The sequence below is a fragment of the Festucalex cinctus genome, chromosome 1, assembly GCF_051991245.1.
Source record: "Festucalex cinctus isolate MCC-2025b chromosome 1, RoL_Fcin_1.0, whole genome shotgun sequence".
NCBI lineage: Eukaryota > Metazoa > Chordata > Actinopteri > Syngnathiformes > Syngnathidae > Festucalex > Festucalex cinctus.
The window spans coordinates 55,000,919-55,017,361 of NC_135411.1; the positions used below are offsets into that span (position 1 = coordinate 55,000,919).

The 16,443-nt window shown below is 40.5% G+C and overlaps 1 protein-coding gene across 1 annotated transcript in view; it reads left to right on the top strand.

Annotated features, from left to right (window-relative positions):
* The window catches only part of aclya (ATP citrate lyase a), a 31,821-nt gene that overhangs the window by 10,487 nt on the left and 4,891 nt on the right, over positions 1-16,443 (top strand). Inside the window, exons 8-23 of the mRNA XM_077495053.1 lie at positions 1,008-1,126; positions 2,453-2,589; positions 2,670-2,731; positions 2,798-2,915; positions 4,528-4,682; positions 5,797-5,893; positions 7,424-7,565; positions 7,748-7,916; positions 7,994-8,098; positions 9,359-9,555; positions 9,708-9,789; positions 9,862-9,972; positions 10,050-10,177; positions 11,961-12,054; positions 12,143-12,297; positions 12,371-12,521. Of these exons, the coding sequence (XP_077351179.1) occupies positions 1,008-1,126; positions 2,453-2,589; positions 2,670-2,731; positions 2,798-2,915; positions 4,528-4,682; positions 5,797-5,893; positions 7,424-7,565; positions 7,748-7,916; positions 7,994-8,098; positions 9,359-9,555; positions 9,708-9,789; positions 9,862-9,972; positions 10,050-10,177; positions 11,961-12,054; positions 12,143-12,297; positions 12,371-12,521 (2,022 nt within the window). The remainder of the gene's footprint in view (positions 1-1,007; positions 1,127-2,452; positions 2,590-2,669; positions 2,732-2,797; positions 2,916-4,527; positions 4,683-5,796; positions 5,894-7,423; positions 7,566-7,747; positions 7,917-7,993; positions 8,099-9,358; positions 9,556-9,707; positions 9,790-9,861; positions 9,973-10,049; positions 10,178-11,960; positions 12,055-12,142; positions 12,298-12,370; positions 12,522-16,443) is intronic.

The following is a 16,443-nucleotide window of genomic DNA, read 5'->3' on the forward strand; positions in this document are numbered from 1 at the left end:
AGGATTTTGCTTTTTTTAGTGATAATATATACACAAACTTGGAGATATTTTTTTTTAATTGTAACGTTTATTTAAAAAAAAATAGTATTAATAATTATTTCTTCTCATAGAAATACATATACAGGACTGTCTGTGTCGATTGTTTTATTGCATGATTTAGTTTTTAATTATTTATATTTAAACTTACAGATTTTTCCCCTAGCCTTTTTATTTTCTAAAAATTATATTATCATTAAATTTATGCAATTTGATTTTTTAATTTTATCATACAAATTATGCGTTTTTCATACAAGATTTTAATTTTTGATTAGTATATATAAAGAGATTTATCGCTTTTGCAAAAAAATACATTATCCTTCTTAATTAATTTTCAATATAACTTAAAATACTCAAAATACATTGATGGATAAATTTTTGTATTTCAAGATAAGGAATAAAGAAAATAATATACTGTATAGAAAAGCTATAATTATAACATTTTATTTGAAGAAAATTCTAAATATGCCGCATAAATAAACCTGTAATTATGTAATGATTGTTTTCATTTTAAATAAATTCATTATACTAATACTGTATTGAGACTTTTCAAATATAATCTATTATTTTTATTTAAGCAAACTTGATGCGTAGATATAATGGACGGATAATTATACACCAAACTTTAGTAATGATAGTATCACCTTGTACATATGTGAAACTCTTTATACTTGCAGCTTGTGTCAATAGTCTGTTGTGGCTGGCGTGTTGGGCTCGCCTCAGACAGACTCACGCAGCAGCAGACGGATGCTTTAATTGGCTCGAGGGGGGCTAACGGGGACATCGGGCACTTTTTGATTGGAAGTGTTTTCCACCCAGCCGCCAGATGTGTGTGCGTGTGTGTGGTTGTGCGTCTGCCTGTCAAAATCACATACACAATCAGCCCATAACACAGCGTGCTTTCACAGGCCACTTCATTAGGCACACCTGCACAATCCAATAATCCTCAATTTTGACCACTTGTGTCGCAGGAGGCCTACATCGCTGACCTGGATGCCAAAAGTGGCGCCAGCCTCAAACTGACCCTGCTCAACCCACAGGGGAGGATCTGGACAATGGTGGCGGGCGGTGGAGCCTCTGTCGTGTACAGGTAGCCAATCAAATGCCTTCACTCAAGCTTATCAAGGGTTTGTTGTTTTTGCACTCAACAATAACCATTCTCATTTCACATGCGTACAATCTGAATACACGTAATTCATTCATTTTAAGGAAATGTGTCAGGTGGGAATCATTGTGGTTGTCTGCAGGTCTAATTATAGAATCTTAAAATGTATTGGTAAAACTTGTAAAATTGTTTACTTTATTGAAAATTAATAATTCATGCTCATTGTTTTATGCAATTATTTATTAATGTAATTAGAAATGATTCACCAATAATTAAAAACAAAATATGAGTATAAGTGGTTCAGGTAATGGATGGATGAATGGATTAAATTACCAGTACCTGTACGGGTAATGTATAACCAATTATTTCAACCAATAAAATGAATGGTAAATTAATTTTTATTTTACTAATTTTTTTGTTTTATTGTTTACAATCAATCAACAAATTATTTAATTAAATAAATGAAAAAAAAACACATTTTAGTAATGAAATAATTAGATTAGGATAATGGATGGATACATGGATTAATTTACCAATACCTGCACTGGTAATTTATAACCAATTATTTCAACCAATAAATTGAATTTCAAATAAATTGTTATTTTAATACAATTATTCATTTTATTCTTTACATTCAATCAACATATTATTTAATTAAATAAATGAATAAAAAACATTTTAGTAATGAAAGAATTAATGCTAAATGTATTTTTATTTCTAATTAATGTTAATGAATAAAATAATTGTTTAATTGTTTAATAAAGTATATATATTTTTTATTTACAATAAACAGAGACATGTTTACTGAGATAAATGAATTAAGAAATAGGTTAATGAAGATGTATTTATTCATTTTTCTTTAAGTATTAAAGTAATGTAACAAATATTACTAAACATTTGATTATGTAATTGCCAGTTGGGCCAGATTACAGAACAGAGTGGGTCATATGTGGCCAACAGGCCATACTTTGCTCACCACTAAGTCATTTCTAACATCTCTATCATTCCTAAATGGTTGTTTTATTATCTTGAAAAGATTGCTGTAGAAAAGAGATAAATTTAAATGAATCTTCTGAAGGTAATTAAAAGGAATAAGCTATTTCTGCTGCCATTTTGAAGCGTTTGCATGAATGAGTGGCGTCTCCTCTCCTCCATCTGTTTGGGGATGTAAGATGTCCCACGCAGACTCCTCAACCACAACTAATGAATCCCTCTGTGCATCTTTTATTTTTATTGGCTCTCTCTATTTTACGGTGCACCGTCACTGAAGATTTCTTGTTTCCTTTCAATGATATGCCACCGATCTCATAGCGACACCATCTGTGACCTGGGCGGCGTGGACGAACTAGCCAACTACGGCGAATACTCGGGGGCGCCGAGCGAGCAGCAGACATACGACTACGCCAAGACCATCCTCTCGCTCATGACCAGGGAGAAACACCCTGATGGTAAGGTCCAACACGTGGCCGTCTTATTTGTTTTTTCCTTCTTCTGAAAATAACAGCTTGATCATTTTAATGATTTCCAGGCAAAGTTTTGATCATCGGAGGGAGCATTGCCAACTTTACGAACGTGGCTGCGACGTTCAAGGTAATAACACAACTGACTCGTGCAGCTGAATAGCAACCTGCTAACATGTCTTTCCCTCCCTGTTAGGGAATTGTTCGAGCAATCCGAGACTACCAGGTGCCTCTAAAGGAGCACGAAGTGGCCATTTTTGTCAGGCGCGGTGGTCCAAACTACCAAGAGGGTCTCCGTGTGATGGGAGAAGTCGGTAAGTTGATTTAGTGCCAAAAAACAAAATAAATTGACAGTTGGTTAGGATAAAACATTATCACTATAATCAGACCGAGAGGGGAAATTTAAATGAATTATTTAATTTATGTCTATTAAAGATATAGTTTTTAAGAATATGTAGTTAAAAAATGTTTAAGTTCCACACTATAATTTCATTAAAAAAACAAACTAGAAATACAACAGTAACTACAGTTAAAATAAACTACAAAAATAATTAGGCCTGGGCTGAGTACTGATACCAAATATCCATATCACACCGTTACCAGGCCTTATTTCAAGGTATCAGTACTCGCGTCGGAAACAAATACCAGTATCAGCCCCCTTCTAATTTTTGGAATGGGGGGGTATCTATTAAAAATACTAGTGATAGTGGTACTTAGTAACGACATCAGTGACTACTCAAGAGTTGAGTACTCGTTCTGGTATTGGTCTGAAAAAAGTGGCATCAAATATCCATCATAATAATAATAATAATAATAATTATAATTGTTGTTGTTGTTGTTGTTATTATTATTACCAATAAAACAAAAACATTGTTTTTACTTACATTGCCTCAATTGCTGAAAATGAAGTATTTTTCCTTAATTGGGAAATTAAGACAAAAACAAAATAAGCTATTATTAATACAATTTAAAAATACATATGAATATCCATTACACACATATACATACAGGGTGACCCAAAAAGATGCGTACCCATATTTTATTGGATAAAAAATCCATTTTTTAACGAATGTCTTTTCTGTTGCAGGACGTGAAAGGTGAACCTATGGATGATCATTTGCAGCTATAGTTGCCCTGAAAATGTCTTGGACAAATCAGCAGAAGATATTCTCCCTGGAGACCTATTTTGCGACAAAATCATACCAGAGTGTACAGATTCAGTTTCGAAAGCGTTTCCATTGTCGCAACTTTCCATCAAAATCAACGATTGTTAGTTGGATTAAGAAGTTCAGAGTTCAGTTCTGAGAACCAAACGTTCTCAAGAAAGTTTTCATCATTTTCAAGCACATTACAGAAGCATTCACACATTGTTACTCGCTTTTCCTTGTCAGCATCAGTTAATTTTTGCTTGATTTGGATCTTGTATGGGTATAGGTGCAGATCAGCCGTAAGAACACGCCGCAGTGACTCCCTTGAATCTGTACACTCTGGTATGATTTTGTCGCAAAATAGGTCTCCAGGGAGAATATCTTCTGCTGATTTGTCCAAGACATTTTCAGGGCAACTATAGCTGCAAATGATCATCCATAGGTTCACCTTTCACGTCCTGCAACAGAAAAGACATTCGTTAAAAAATGGATTTTTTATCCAATAAAATATGGGTACGCATCTTTTTGGGTCACCCTGTATATACAGTACGTTATATGCATTGTTATATTCTGTATATTTTTTATTATATAAGTAAAACATTTTCATGAGAGCTTTTTAAAATTAAACATTTTTAGCATAGAATTTTTGTTTCCTAAAATGTATAATTTATAAAACACACATGAAAATTATTTGCAATTTAATAAGATTCAAATAGAAGAGCACCAAATATCCAATTGATTTTTTTAATTCTCAGTCAATCCCCTCCCTCTCTCCCAGGCAAGACCACCGGTATCCCCATCCACGTCTTTGGCACGGAGACCCACATGACCGCCATTGTGGGCATGGCACTGGGTCACCGGCCCATCCCCAACCAGCCTCCCGTCGCCGCCCACACTGCCAATTTCCTGCTCAACTCCAGCGGCAGCACGTCGGTATGACGCTCGGCGACAAACAGGCCACCATGTCGTGTCGTGCGCTTTGTCCTCCTTTTAGAGTCCCTGTGGCTCTTTTGTCTGTGCTTTTCACAGTGATGTCATCTGACTCAAATTGTTGTGGCCACTCTCACGAAGGCTCCCTGTTTGCCTGGAAGCTTCCATTAAGACTGTGTGTGCAAAAGTATTGGGACAACACAGCCGTTCTCAAAGTTTGGATATCAAATACCACCTCAAAAAATAAAATACTTTCTCTAATACCAACAATAACATATAGTACCGTAGTAGGCCCAAGTGTTTATCAAAAAAGAGGGCGGAGGTTTATTCCCAAATTGTATATTAGTGTAGTCAACTTGACATTTTGCAGGTGGGGTACACCCTGGACTGGGCGCCAGCCTATCGCCAAGGTTATTTTAGTTAACTAAAACTAATGAAAAAAACTCAAACTAAAATTCAAAAAACAATTTCGTTAGCGAAATAAAATAAAAACGAAAATACTTTTTTAAAAACAAAAACTAACTGAATTTACGTTTTATGTTTGCAAAACTACCTAAAACTAGTTTTGTCTTTGGTAATTAAGTTAATGCATGAGCCTTTGCGGGATGATTTTAAATGTGATTTTAAATAGATTTAGTTTGATATTAACTGGAATAAGGACGTTTGAAAGTGTCACACGGAAGGGACGTCATTTAGCAGCAGCCAATAGAAAAGCACCTTCAGATCACATCAATTCCATGGTGGTTTTTAAATATTTCGCACAAGTAATACACATTTAAAAAAAAAAAAATGATACTAAAACTAACTTTTATGCATTTATAAAATAACTAAAACTAATAAAAACTAACCACCCAAAAAATAATTTAAACTAATTAAATTTAGGGCGGCACAGTGGATGAATCACAGGAGGTGAAAAATGGAAGAAAATTTAGATCAAGGTGAAGGTATTTATTCACATTCAGCACTGGTTGTGTGCAATATTGCTTGTATTATCCAAACTAGATCGTCTCAAGCACAAAAGACCACTTGTTGTGCCAGCACCGACCTCGCATTTTTAAAATTCTTGTGGCTTGGACGCAAACAAAAGTGACATTAATGCCTAATTTCCCACTTTCAGACCCCGACATCCACTCGCACAGCCTCCTTCTCCGAGAACAGAGGGAAAGCTGAAGGCTCACCGGCAAAGCAAACCAAAAGTGCAGCAGCTCCTGCTGGTGAGAATATACAGTATTGTACACAAACAGCCACGTGTATGTAAGTTGGCACAATAGGGATTTGGTTAGAGGTGTTTTAGCTCCCTCTTCAGACACTTAAACCACGCTGCAGTCCTCACTCACACTACAACATGACAATCCATCCGTCCATTGCCTTAGTTTGGGTCACAGGTGAGCGGGAGACTATTCCAACTCATATTGTGGCAAGACTGGCTAATCAGCCATATACAAACATTTACACTCAGATTCGCTCAGATGCACAATTTAGAGTCTTCTATGGAGCAATCAATGATTCAAACCCAGAACTGTCAAATGTCCCCATTAAAGTCAATATTTACATCAAAATAATTTGCATAAACAAATCTAAAATACATTAAAAAAAAATAATAAAAAAAATAAGATGCTGTCTTTGCCGATGTTCGTCGGTCCTTTCTGCGATTGTTTTTTTTTTTTTTTTTTTTTTAAGCATGTTTAGCTTCATTTCCATGGTAATTGCTTTTCTTTTGGCTCGACCAACATTGACAGAAGACGTAGCTTTCTTCTTCTTTGGGGCCATGATGTGGAAACAAAGAGGGCGAAAAAGCCACAAGTGCACAAGCGCTAGCACTAGCTAAGAGCTAAATAGCGGAGGATGAGAAAACACTGCGGGCTATATGGCGGTTGAGGAGCCAAAATGGCGGACGGGGCCAAAATGGTGGACCGGGCGTAACCGGTGTAAAGTCGAAACGACTTAAGTCGAGTGCACCTTAACTCGAGGACTCCCTGTATTGTATAATTTAAAAAAAGATCAGTAGATAAGGGTGCCGCTAAATTACAACATAATAATAATAAAAATGTGACAACAATAATAAAAATATGATATAATAAGCATGTATATTAGTATGATTAATATATAGTTACATTGTACAGGGTGTTCCAAAATGGTTGACCCCATTCTAAATGCCCATATCTCGGAAAATACTTGATGGATCTTAATGAAACTAAATACACTTTATGTTGAAGGTCATAAGTTTTATTGGTTAAATTTACAAAGAAAAGAAAATTTGTGAAGAAGGAACGCTGCACTGTCTTCGGTGACTGAGTCCGAGCATACTCTTAACACGCAAAATGCCTTTTCTTTTGAAGTGAACGGCATTTCTTAACCCGAAAAGATAGAAATGTCAAACGTTACACACAAAAACTTGTTTCTACACAAGCTGTGAAAATTTTGAGGTCATTCCAACTAAAATTGTCAAAATTATTGGCCTACAATATGTGGTCAAAACATTTTGGAACACCCTGTATATGTATATTATAGTAGCAGTTTGAAATGAGTCTTAGAATAATATGAAATTATAATGTTTATTATTATTATTATTATTATTATTATTATTATTATTATTATTATTATATTAGTGTTGAAGAGAGAGTGCATAATAAAGTATATACGGATGTGCATGTAAACTAGCAAGCCATTTTCTTCCACCTCAGTGGTGATGATGATGATGATGATGATGATGATATCAGTGAAATAAGGTGTCTGCGTTGCAGTCAAGGCGACCACGCTGTTCAGCAAGCAGACCAAGTCCATCGTGTGGGGTATGCAGACGCGGGCCGTGCAGGGCATGCTGGACTTTGACTACGTCTGCTCCAGAGATGAGCCCTCCGTGGCGGCCATGGTCTACCCCTTCACGTAAGCACAAAAATACATTATAAACATTTTTGTTGGCCTTTTCTAGGGAGGCTGGAACACATTAACAGCATTTCCGTTCATTTCATTGAGGAAAGATGATTTGAGATAAGAGTTTTCAGTTCCAAGCGTGTTCATGAAACAAACAGAACCGTTTTTAGTGAACCTGGCTGCTTTGCTTTCAGTGGAGACCACAAGCAGAAGTTCTACTGGGGCCATAAAGAGATCCTCCTCCCAGTGTACAAGAACATGGGCGACGCCATGAAGAAGCACCCGGATGTGGACGTCCTCATCAGCTTCGCATCCTTGCGGTCGGCCTTCGACAGCACTATGGAGACCATGCAGTACCCGCAGGTACGCATTTATTCCCCCTCAACCTTTACAAAAATGAATGAATGGGACTCACACCGTTTTGCAATCAAATTATACAGATTCACACGATCGCCATCATTGCGGAGGGAATCCCTGAAGCCCACACCAGGAAAATCATTAAGACAGCTGATGAGAAGGGCATCACCATCATTGGACCAGCAACTGTGAGTCTCAATGTCGACTTTTTTTTTTTTTTTTTTTTAAGGATGTAACTTTATTATCACTTTTCTACAACCCAAGAGGTTGACTTGAGGGATACTTGAATCATTGAAACATTTTTATCAGTGAAAAGTTAATATTTTGTCCAGAATGAATTTGATAACTGTTATTTTTCATGTACAATTAATACCTTTAAAAAGTCATTTTTCTACTTGCTGTCGACTGACGATGACATCTCGTGTGCCGAGGAAGTAGGGAACGGCCAATCATGGCTCACCTGTTTTCTGGGTTTGGTCAGTAAACTGAGCCATGATTGGTCGTTACCTACTTCAGGTGATGTCATCATCAGTCAACAGCAAGTAGAAAAATTACTTTTCATAATTAGGAATTGTACATGAAAAATAATGACGTTACCACATTAATTATAGGCAAAATATTGCAAAATAGTGCTAGACTGGTCGCTTTTTTTTTTTTAAGTACAAAAATATAAATTGAACGTTAAAAATTTTATAGTTTGTTTTTGAAAACTGAAATTTACTGTGCAAGTTTATTGTACAAAAACATCAATTAAAACTGATTAAAGGTAAATGTCATTCAAAAAGTAAAGTAAATACAATATTTAAAAAAAATATATGATAATTTTAAGAATATTCTGATGTTGTTACCTAAAAAAGAGAATTGCCTACAAACTACAATAATTTTAAAACTACTGGTATATTAAATTTATACATCCATGCGTATTTGGCCCGATTATTCTTATGAGATATTCATATTAAAATAAAAAGAGAGACTGGTTGAATAATATTTCAATAAATAATGAATATAGTAAATAATGTACTAGAAATCTGCATAAAAATATAATAGTTTAAAAATGTATAATTTAGGTGTCAAAATGTACAATAAAATAGCAAAGAAAAGGTAAAAAAAAAAACATATTGCACTATAAAATGTATATTGGCCAGATTATTCTTATTAGATATTTATATTAAAATAAAAAAAAAGTGACTGGTTAAATAATGTTTCAATAAGTGTAGTGAATAATGTGCTAGAAAAATATATAAAAAGATAATATAATTTAAAAATGTATCATTTAGGTGTGAAAATGTGCAATAAAATAGCAAAGAAAAATATAAAATATGGTAGGAAACAGCATACAGTACACTATTAAAATGTAAATTCAGAAAGAAACTAAATAATAATAATAAAGGATATGACAAGATGTATGCTGTGCGCTGAAAATTGATGTTGCAGTTGTCCTTCCACAGGTGGGCGGTATCAAGCCGGGCTGCTTCAAGATCGGCAACACGGGGGGCATGCTGGACAACATCCTGGCCTCCAAGCTGTACCGGCCGGGCAGTGTGGCGTACGTGTCGCGCTCAGGCGGCATGTCCAACGAACTCAACAACATCATTTCGCGCACCACTGACGGCGTGTTTGAAGGCGTGGCCATTGGCGGGGACAGGTAGGTAATAAGCTGCAGCTATCAAATATTTTCATAATCGAGTATCCTGTTGAAAATTGTATTGAATAATTGAGTATTCATTTAAAATGTAATTTTGCACAAAAAAAGTCCACAAACCCACATAAATGTACGCAATGTGGACTGCGCCACAGGTACCCAGGCTCCGTGTTCACCGACCATGTACTGCGCTACCAGGACAGCCCAGGAGTGAAGATGATGGTCGTGCTGGGCGAGGTGAGGCGTCCAGTGACTGGACTCTCACCAAATGTCATCCAAGGGGCGTCCTAATTGGCTGCTGTGCTGTAGATTGGCGGCACGGAGGAGTACAAGATCTGCCAGGCCATCAAGGAAGGCCGGATCACAAAGCCCGTGGTGTGCTGGTGCATCGGAACTTGCGCTACCATGTTTGCATCTGAGGTAAAAGCTACACGAGCATCAGAAAAGCATCAGAAAAGATTATAATTTATTTTATTTTTATTTTTTTAATGTCTCAGGTTCAGTTTGGCCACGCGGGGGCATGCGCTAACCAGGCATCAGAGACGGCGGTGGCCAAGAACAAAGCTCTGCAGGAGGCCGGTGCTTTTGTGCCAAAAAGCTTTGATGAGCTGGGAGAGATCATTAAGTCAGTACAAGTTACTTTTCATTAGTGTTTTATTACCTTCACCGTGGAGGTCAATTTTTGGTCTTATGTGTTGGCTATCTGACCTACTGTTTCGTTTTTGGTTTTCGTTCATTGGCACATAGACAAAAATACAATGTCAAAAACAGTTGTAAGTGGGCAGGAGAGATCAGGAAACCCATATCGGGTTTATAAAAAGATCTCACCTCATACATAATCTTTATATTCAGTATACATATTCAATATAGAAACAAATATAAAACAGTATATATAAAATACACTGAACACACTAAGAGCATTTTAAATTAAAAAAGGACTTTATAACAATTCCAATAAAAAATAAAAAAAATACAATCTATCTATTACCACAACTCTGTTATTAGGCCAATGTACATTATGGCTTAGTGACTTTAGCTTAGTAAACATATTTTGTGTTTGATTTTAAAGTTATTTAATGACGTTGACTGAGCGAATATTTGGATATATTTATTCCATATCTGTGTAAATAAGCATACAGTCTATTCATTTATGTTAAAAAAGCGACAGAATTACTATAAGTAGCAATCTTGCAGAATCTCTTTTGCAGGATAAATTGTTTTTGAAGGTGAGATATGTACTTCCCCATATAATATTGCAATATATAAGATAAGGACATACAGTATAATAGAGAATTTTAAGACAGTACTGATTAATTATGATTCGCAATTTACAAACAACACCAATAGACTTGGATATTTAATTACTAATTAGGCGAATATGGCTTTTCCAGCTTACACACTCGTCAATCATGACTCCAAGAAAGTCTATTGAAGAAACTTGCGAAATTGGGCTATTTCCTATAGAGAGACCAAAGTTAAGTTCTGTTTTTTTTGTTTTGTTTTTGTTTTTTAATTAAAATTTAATAAAATTAGATTTATTCAAATTGAGGGATAATTTGTTCAACATAAAATATTTGGAGGTGTTATGTTATGTAGGTCAACATTTGCTTTGGTCATAAGTACTTTGGGATCCATATATGAGAAGAATAAATTAGTATCATCTGCAAATAGTATAGGAAACAAAGAAAATGACGCCACTGCCAAATCATAAATATAAAGAAATCATAGTGGTCCAAGGATAGAACCTTGCGGTACTCCACATCTAAGGGTGGCACGGTCTAATAGACATTCATTTATGCACACAAACTGTTGTCTATCATAAATGTAATTGGGAAACCATGTACTATGTGTAATTCCAAGAAAAGCCATAATACACCACTTTCTGAAGTAAAATATTATAACTGACAGTATCAAAGGCTTTAGATAAGTGCAGAAAAAATCTCAAGGCAAATGCATTTTTGTCAAATGCAGTATAAATTCTGTCAGCCAAGTGAAGTATAGCCATTTCAGTTGAATATTTCTTGCTAAAACCATACTGATGTTCATAGAAAATGTTGCATTCCTGCATGTGCGCCATCATTCTATTACAAAAACCAGTCTCTCCAGAATCATTGACAAACATGGTAACACAGAAATGGGGCAGTAATTATTAAATAAACTAGGATCACCAGATTCATAAATTGGAACTAATTTTGCAATTCTTAGTTCTCTTGGTATTATCCCAGTTTCAAGTGATTTAGTAAAATTTAAGTTAAGGGCTTAATAATAGAAGAAATAATCTTAATGGCCCCGACTAGACTTCATCATGGCCAGCGGCTGAATCTTTCTAACTTAATGCTTGGGGAGGCGCTCCAGAAACTCAACTGTTTGTATACGAGCATTTCAAAGTCAATCTTCCATCCATGTAGGTCTGTATATGATGACCTGGTGGGCAAAGGAGTCATCCAACCAGCACCAGAGCTGCCCCCTCCCACAGTGCCGATGGATTACTCCTGGGCACGAGTCAGTATTCTTTTCATCCATTTTCTATGACATTCATTATCTTCTATTTTATGAAATGATTCATCTGGATTGTGTGTTTTCTCTGCAGGAGTTGGGTCTCATCCGCAAACCGGCGTCCTTCATGACCAGCATCTGTGATGAGAGGGGGCAGGAGCTCATCTACGCCGGCATGCCCATCACGGAGGTCTTCAAGTCGGAAATTGGCCTGGGGGGCACTCTGGGGCTTCTGTGGTTCCAGAGGAGGTCCGTCTACTCAACCGACTTTTGCGATAAACTCCTGAGACAACAATGATACCATCCAGTATGTTTTCTCCAGGTTGCCCAGATACGCCTGCCAATTCATCGAGATGTGTCTCATGGTGACTGCCGATCACGGTCCGGCAGTATCCGGTGCCCACAACACCATTGTGTGCGCCCGAGCCGGCAAAGATCTCATCTCCAGTCTCACCTCCGGCCTGCTCACCATCGTAAGGCGTGCTTCTGTACTGTACACTAACTGATGGGATGGAACAAAATAACACAAGTGCTGCGCTGTCAAATTTGACCTAAATCTTTTCAACAAATTAGGGCCCGACCAATTAATCGGCTGCCGATTGTAATCGGCCGATTATTGGCATTCAAACATCGGCCAAAAACATTATCTAAGAAATCCTAAGCTTCCTAGGCTGTGAAAGTAATGCACCATTTTGCTTGTGTAGCATTAGCAACTAGCACGTGTGTAGTATGTTATTCTAGTTATTCTGTTGTCCCTAAGCTTCATTTAAGCTGTTTAATGACACCATTGAAACTTGGAGTTAACTGTAAAACTAAATACACAACGTTACAAATTACATCCACTGTATATTTAAATACAAAACATGCTTTGTTTTTAAACCATAACTAGCCTAGCGCTAACAGGAAGTTAGCATCAACTTCGGGAGGGTTTTTCCTTCAATTAATGAATATCCACACACGAATCTTGTGGAAACACATACCCACAGATGAGATAACACTCCGCAAAGGCACAAATTCTTCCCAATTTGTAAAAAACGAGTTGTTTTAATAGAATTCAATCGCAACTTTCTTCTATACTCACTTTAAGTGTGTGTATGCCATGGACGCACTGCACCACACAGCCCCCAAGAGGCCAAAACGCACAGGAACATTCAGTATTTGTTCTTACTGCTTTTCAGTTGCTATTAATTTACTTTATTGTATTCTTATTTCACTTTCTTATTGTTTTTATTTTATTTTGCCATTGTCCTTTCAAATTATATTATAAAGTTGATATTTCAAGGATTGAAAGACTTTCTTTTCTCAAAATTCACGGATGCAAACATCCAAGGATTTTTTATTTTTTTTTTGTCTTTTCCACATGACATGGCACGAAATACAATCCCCGAGGTCCCAGGTTAGCCCAGTAAGTCAGAAGACTTGTGAAAATAACACAAGATAAAAATAGATAAAACAAAAGGTTACTGCTTTACGGAAGTTGTGTAAAAAAAAAAAAAAAAAAGTAATATGGTTTTATTACTGACACATAAATCGAAAGTTACAACTGTAACTACGGTTCTATGAGTCCCGGATGACCGCCAGAAGGCGGTGCTTTAAGCACTGAATGTTCCTTTCGCGCATGCGCAGTTCGAGTAATGCATACCAAATTAGTCACCTGTGACCCCTGGGTGACCCTAGAAGGGTATAAGTTCCGGTGTCACCCAAGGTTCGTTTCCTACGGAATCTTCTCGCGTGAACACGAGGATTCCGAGCGACAGGACGCCCTGGCGGTCGTCCGGGACTCATAGAACCGTAGTTACAGTTGTAACTTTCGTTCTATTTCGTCCCTCCCGACCGCCAGAAGGCGGTGCTTTAAGCACTGAATGACTAATACCGGCGTAGTCGCGAGGGATCTCAGACACAAACCTCACTGAGAAGCCCCAGCAGGACCCAAGATCACGCCAAGCGGATGGGGAGAGGCGACATCCACGCTATAAAACCTGGAGAAGGTGCAAGGCGTCGCCCATGAGGCAGCAGCACAGATATCCTCCAGGGAAACACCCCTCAGGGCGGCCCAAGACGTGGCAACGCTCCTGGTGGAGTGACAGCGCACCCCTGACGGCAGGGGGCGGCCCGACAGCAGGTAGGAATGGCGAATGGCATCCACGACCCAGTGAGACAAGCGCTGCTTGGAGAGAGCGGAGCCCTTGGTAGGACCACCATAACAAACAAAAAGCTGGGCAGACGTACGAATACCCGCCGTAGCGTCAATGTAACACTGCAAGGCTCTCACCGGACACAAGAGCTCTGGCCTGTCCCCGCCATCAGCAGGAGTGGGTACATAACGTTTAAGCCGTAGAGGCTGGTTAGAACGAGAGCCAGACAACACCTTGGGAATGAAGGCAGTGTTCGGCCACAGAGTGACGCCGGCGCCATCCGGGTGCCATCGCAGGCATTCAGGGCTAACCGATAAAGCGTGTAGGTCGCTGACGCGCTTGGCGGAGGCAACGGCGAGCAACAGTGCAGTCTTGCGCGACACCCACAGAAGGTCCGCCCCCGCCAGGGGCTCGAAGGGAGGCCTGCACAGGCCGTCCAGCACCAACTGCAGATCCCACGCCGGAACCCGAGGAGCCGGGCGGGGACGAAGACGCAGAGCCCCTCTGAGGAACAAGGACACCAGCTCATGGCGCCCCACGGAGCCGCCATCAGCACCAACATGCCGGGCAGAAATAGCTGCCACATACACCTTCAGAGTCGACTGAGACCTGCCCTTATCCAGGAGGGACTGCAAGAAATCCAGGATGGTGGGGATGGAACACGAAACAGGGTCCACCCCGCGTTCTCCGCACCACGCCACAAACAACTTCCACCTGTTGGCATACTGTAGCCGAGTGGACGGTGCCCTCGCATTAAGAATGGTCCGCGTGACAGACTCTGTACAGCCAGTCAGCAGCGGTTGGCGCCTCCTCAGTGGCCAAACACATAAGCGAAGGCGCCGAGGGTCGGGATGCCAACCCCGACCTCCCTGTTGAGACAACAGGTCCTCCCTGTCGGGGAGACGCCACGGCTCGCCGGAGCACAGTTGACGGAGCAGGGGGAACCACATCTGGGCCGGCCAGAAGGGGGCCACCAGCAACAGCGTGTGCCCCTCCTGAAGAACTCTCTGAAGCGTCAGCCATATCAGAGGGAGCGGCGGAAAGGCGTAGAGAAGGCACTCCGGCCACGGCTGCGCCAGTGCATCCAGACCCAGAGGGCTGGTGGCCTCGCTCAGGGAAAACCAAAGTGGGCAGTGGGTCGAGTCCTCGGAGGCAAAAAGATCGACCTCCGCCGTGCCGAAGCTGCTCCAAATCATGCGCACCACCTCTGGGTGGAGGCGCCACTCTCCCGGAGGAGGACCCCGACGGGAGAGAGAGTCCGCAAGCTGGTTCCGAACCCCCGGCAGATAGGTGGCCCGTAGACTGGCCAGACGGGGAGCAGCCCACCTGAGAAGGTGCTGGGAGGTCTCCAACAGACGGGCGGACCTGACGCCGCCCTGACGGTTTATTTGAAACACGGCCGTGGTGTTGTCCGACCGTATGAGAACATGCCGTCCGCTCAGGTATGGCAAGAAGTGCATGAGTGCCAAGTGCACCGCCCGAAGCTCCAGCACATTGATGTGATCGACCCTGTCGCACACAGACCAACTTCCCTGAGCCGTCCTGTGCTGCCAGACAGCACCCCAGCCCGTGAGGCTGGCATCCGTGGTGACTGTTTCGCGGCGGGCCGGGGCCACACCCAGCGGGACGCCGCTCAATAGAAAAGCCCTCTCCCTCCAAGGTGCCAGGGCGAGGAGGCACCGACGGGACACCCTGAGCCTCCGGTGGCGGTGCCACTTGGCATCCAAGTGGAAGCCGTTCAGCCACCTCTGTAGTGGGCGCAGTGTCAGCAGACCCAACGGGACCACAGCCGTCATGGACGTCAGCTTGCCCAAAAGCCGCAAGTAGGCGACGTAAGGCAACAGCCTGCCCCCTCGAAAGAGCGCGAGGAGGCGAAGAACATCGTCGACTCGGTGAGGAGATGGGTGGGCTCTCATAACCGTGGTGTCCAACGTCACACCAATGAAGTCCGTCCGCTGAGAGGGGACCGGAGAGGACTTGGGCAAATTGACCCTGATACCCAACCGGGCCACATGAGACAGGAGATCGGAGGTGTCCCGGATCACCTGAGCCCGTGACAGCGCGCAGAGGAGCCAGTCGTCGAGGTAAGACAGCACCATCATGCCCACAGACTGCAGGGGCGCCAGATCAGCCTTCACAAACCGAGTGAAGACCCGCGGAGCGAGGGAGAGCCCGAAAGGGAGCACACGGAACTGCCAGTGACGGCCTTTGTAGGCAAAACGGAGAAATCGACGGTGTCGAGGTGCGATGGGGACGTGGA